The sequence below is a fragment of the Cervus canadensis genome, chromosome 14 (genome assembly GCF_019320065.1).
Source record: "Cervus canadensis isolate Bull #8, Minnesota chromosome 14, ASM1932006v1, whole genome shotgun sequence".
In the NCBI taxonomy this organism is placed as follows: Eukaryota; Metazoa; Chordata; class Mammalia; order Artiodactyla; family Cervidae; genus Cervus; species Cervus canadensis.
Window position 1 is genome coordinate 63,998,969 of NC_057399.1, and position 3,654 is coordinate 64,002,622.

Consider the following 3,654-nt stretch of genomic DNA (forward strand, 5'->3'; position numbering starts at 1 on the left):
CTTGTCCACAATTTTTTGTGCTCCCAACATATGGAGTTTACTCCCCAATGATTTGTGGCAAATGGATGTTACACATATTTCTGATTTTGGAAAATTGAAATATGTGCATGTTACTATTGACACCTTCTCTGGTTTTATCATGGCCACACTTCAATCTGGAGAGGCTAGTAAACATTGTATTCAGCATTGCTTACGGAGTTTTTCTGCTATGGGCCTACCTAAATGCATCAAAACAGACAATGGCCCTGGATATGTTGGCCGCAATTTTCAAACCTTTTGTGCCCAGCTGCGCATTGTACACAAGGCTGGAATCCCATATAATCCACAGGGCCAAGGAATTGTTGAGCGGGCACATCAAACCCTTCAGCACCAATTGAAAAAATTAAAAAGGGGGAGTTTGTATGCTATTACGCCTAACAATCTTCTTAGTCATGCTTTGTTTGTTTTAAATTTTCTGAGCCTCAATAAAAATGGAAAATCAGCAGCTCAACGTTTTTGGCACTATGATAATAAAAAGGCACGGCCATTAGTCAGGTGGAAAGACCCGCTGGAAGGCAGATGGCATGGGCCGGATCCAGTTCTAATATGGTGGAGAGGTCACGTTTGTGTTTTCCTGCAGAATGCCGAAGCGCCGCGCTGGCTCCCAGAAACGTTGGTACGCACGGCGGAGGAGATCACTGGTGGAGCGAATGAGACAGCTCACAATCCAGGAGACGGTCCTGCTGCCGACAACTCAGCAGATACAGGCACTATTACAGATGGCATGTGAGAATGCTTCGAACCCTTCCCCTGCCTCTCCTACTAGTATATTAATTTCATTACTACTCCTTTTAAACCAGATAAGTTCCATGGAAGCCAGTATCTTCTGGGCGTATGTTCCTGATCCCCCTCTTTTACAGCCTGTTGGATGGGAAATGAGTTCCGTTCCTGTGTATGTGAATGACACAATATTTTTGGGGGGGTTTTCTGATAAGCATATTTTTCCGCAGAATGCCAGTATTTCTTTTTTCTTCTTCTTCTTCTTTTTTTTTTTTAGGGCAAATCTCATTTTAAATTTAGTTGTTTTTTTTTTTTTTATTAGTTGGAGGCTAATTACTTCACAACATTTCAGTGGGTTTTGTCATACATTGATATGAATCAGCCATAGATTTACACATATTCCCCATCCCGATCCCCTCTCCCACCTCCCTCTACACCCGATTCCTCTGGGTCTTCCCAGTGCACGAGGCCCGAGCACTTGTCTCATGCATCCCACCTGGGCTGGTGATCTGTTTCACCATAGATAGTATACCTGCTGTTCTTTTGAAATATCCCACCCTCACCTTCTCCCACAGAGTTCAAAAGTCTGTTCTGTATTTCTGTGTCTCTTTTTCTGTTTTGCATATAGGGTTATCGTTACCATCTTTCTAAATTCCATATATATGTGTTAGTATGCTGTAATGTTCTTTATCTTTCTGGCTTACTTCACTCTGTATAATGGGCTCCAGTTTCATCCATCTCATTAGGACTGATTCAAATGAATTCTTTTTAACGGCTGAGTAATATTCCATGGTGTATATGTACCACAGCTTCCTTATGCCAGTATTTCTTATACAGGGTTTTCTTCACAATTACCAATGTGCTTTTTCCGAAATCATAATGTTTCAGGTTGTCTCACTGTTACAGATGTTGGGTATTCTGATTACAGCACTGGCTGGAGTGTGGATACTCCTGGTGTGACCAAGCTCACAGGGCATGCACAGCGACGCAACGGAATGGGACCCCAGGATATCCCATTCTGTGGCCTGGGGCATAAAGGGAAACATATAGCGGTGCCATGGAAACTGCTGGAATGAGACTGCTATGGTGTATTCTATTCCTAACAGCACGCATTCACTGTGGGACTGGTCGCCAGACTCAGAGAGAAACCCCGGAAAGGAAAGTAACAGACAGTTTGCAGCGAGAATTTGGAATCTTGGCAGCACCCTTGTTTATCAAACTGAGGTCTGGAAGTTGCTGGCCACTTTTGAAACAAGCCGATCCTTCATGTAGACTGGAGAAAAGGTTAAAGGTGGATTTTTTGGGAATGCAACCTGGAGATATCCTCGGGCTTGTGTACCTTATCCATTTATGATTATTGCTGGTTCTGTAAATCTTACTAAGAATAATAGTCAATATTATATTCATTGTTTTAATTGTACCCTAACCAATTGCATTCGAGGAATAAGAAATAATTCTGGAGTCTTAATAGTTAAACAACCACCCTTTGTTATGTTGCCTGTAAATCTTACTGAGCCCTGGTATGAAGAGTCTGGGCTTGAACTATGGCAAAGAGTGCGCATGGCTCTTGCTAGGCCACGAAGGGGGATAGGATTAATAATTCTAGGAGTAGTAACGCTTATAACTTTAATTGCTTCTGCTGTTACTGCTTCTGTATCTTTAGCTCAATCTGTGCATACTGCTAGCATTGTAGACGATTTGGCAAAAAATACTTCCAAAGCTTTAGGGATTCAAGAAGATATAGATAGAAAATTAGAGGATAGATTAAATGCGCTTTATGATGCAGTAAGCTTTTTGGGAGAAGAAGTGCAAGGGTTAAAGCTAAGAACAAAAATTAGATGTCATGCTAACTATCGTTGGATTTGTGTTACAGCAAAAATTTATAATGGTACTGAAACTCCTTGGGACAGAGTGAAATCACATTTAGATGGTATTTGGCATAATGAAAACATTTCCTTAGATCTAATACAACTTCATCAGGAAATTCTTGATATAGAAAATGCTCCTCGGGCTAGTATGGATTTGGCAGAAAATGCTGAAGAGTTTGTTAACAGTTTGTTTTCCAATTTTCCCTCGATAACCTCACTTTGGCATCTTTTTTCAGGGGTCGTGGCCATGCTTCTGGTATTAGCGCTTTTTGTGTGCATTGCTCCTTGTATCATAAAGAAATTTGTCAAAGAGCTGTGGGACATCAAGGCTGTCCTACACAGTAATTACTTATGCCAAAAGAATCAGGCGTGCCATTTTACTAAATAAAAGAGGGGGAGCTGCGGGGAGCGGCTTGAAAGAGCTGACTCTGGGAGCTGCCTTGATTGATTATCAAGGGTCTGTTTGCAGACATAGCTCTCTGTCCCGCCACCTCTCTGGAATTTACGATCCAAGTTAACTCCTAACAGAACATTAGTAAGCCTTGAGTGCACACAAGACGCAGATAGATCGCTTTGCACGACTGCCCTTAAGATAAGTAGGATGCCTTTTCTTATCCCTTGGCGCCATGAGAGAGCTCTGGTGATTGTTATCTTAAAGATGATGTACATGGGGAAGAATTTTCTTTGGGATGCCTCTCTTCTTGGTTTAGTATATATGTAACCCTGAGAAATAAAGAATCATCATTGACTGCAGCGATCCTCTCGACCCCATCTGTTCTGTGTCTTTATTTCTTAGCCTAAAGGAACGCGTCGTGTTGCTCGCTGAAATCTTCCGGCTGGCCTGGCAACTATGAACTGTATGATTCCATTTACAGGACAAGGCAATATTAATGGGCGCAGAAAACAAGTCAGTAGTTGCCAAGGTCTGAGGGTGGAGAGAAGTTGGCTACAAGGGGCAACCTGAGGGCATTTATGGGATGATGGATCTGTTTCACATGTTAATTGTGGTAGTGCTTACACAACTGTA

The 3,654-nt window shown here is 42.0% G+C and overlaps 1 protein-coding gene across 1 annotated transcript; it reads left to right on the forward strand.

Moving 5' to 3' along the window:
* The first annotated feature begins 1,842 nt into the window (after window positions 1-1,842).
* LOC122452977 (endogenous retrovirus group K member 7 Env polyprotein-like) lies at window positions 1,843-3,380 on the forward strand. Its single transcript, XM_043486770.1, has 2 exons — window positions 1,843-1,938; window positions 2,032-3,380. The coding sequence occupies exons 1-2, from the start codon at window positions 1,843-1,845 to the stop codon at window positions 3,013-3,015; spliced, it is 1,080 nt and encodes a 359-aa protein (XP_043342705.1). The 3' UTR covers window positions 3,016-3,380.
* The last annotated feature ends 274 nt before the right edge of the window (window positions 3,381-3,654 follow it).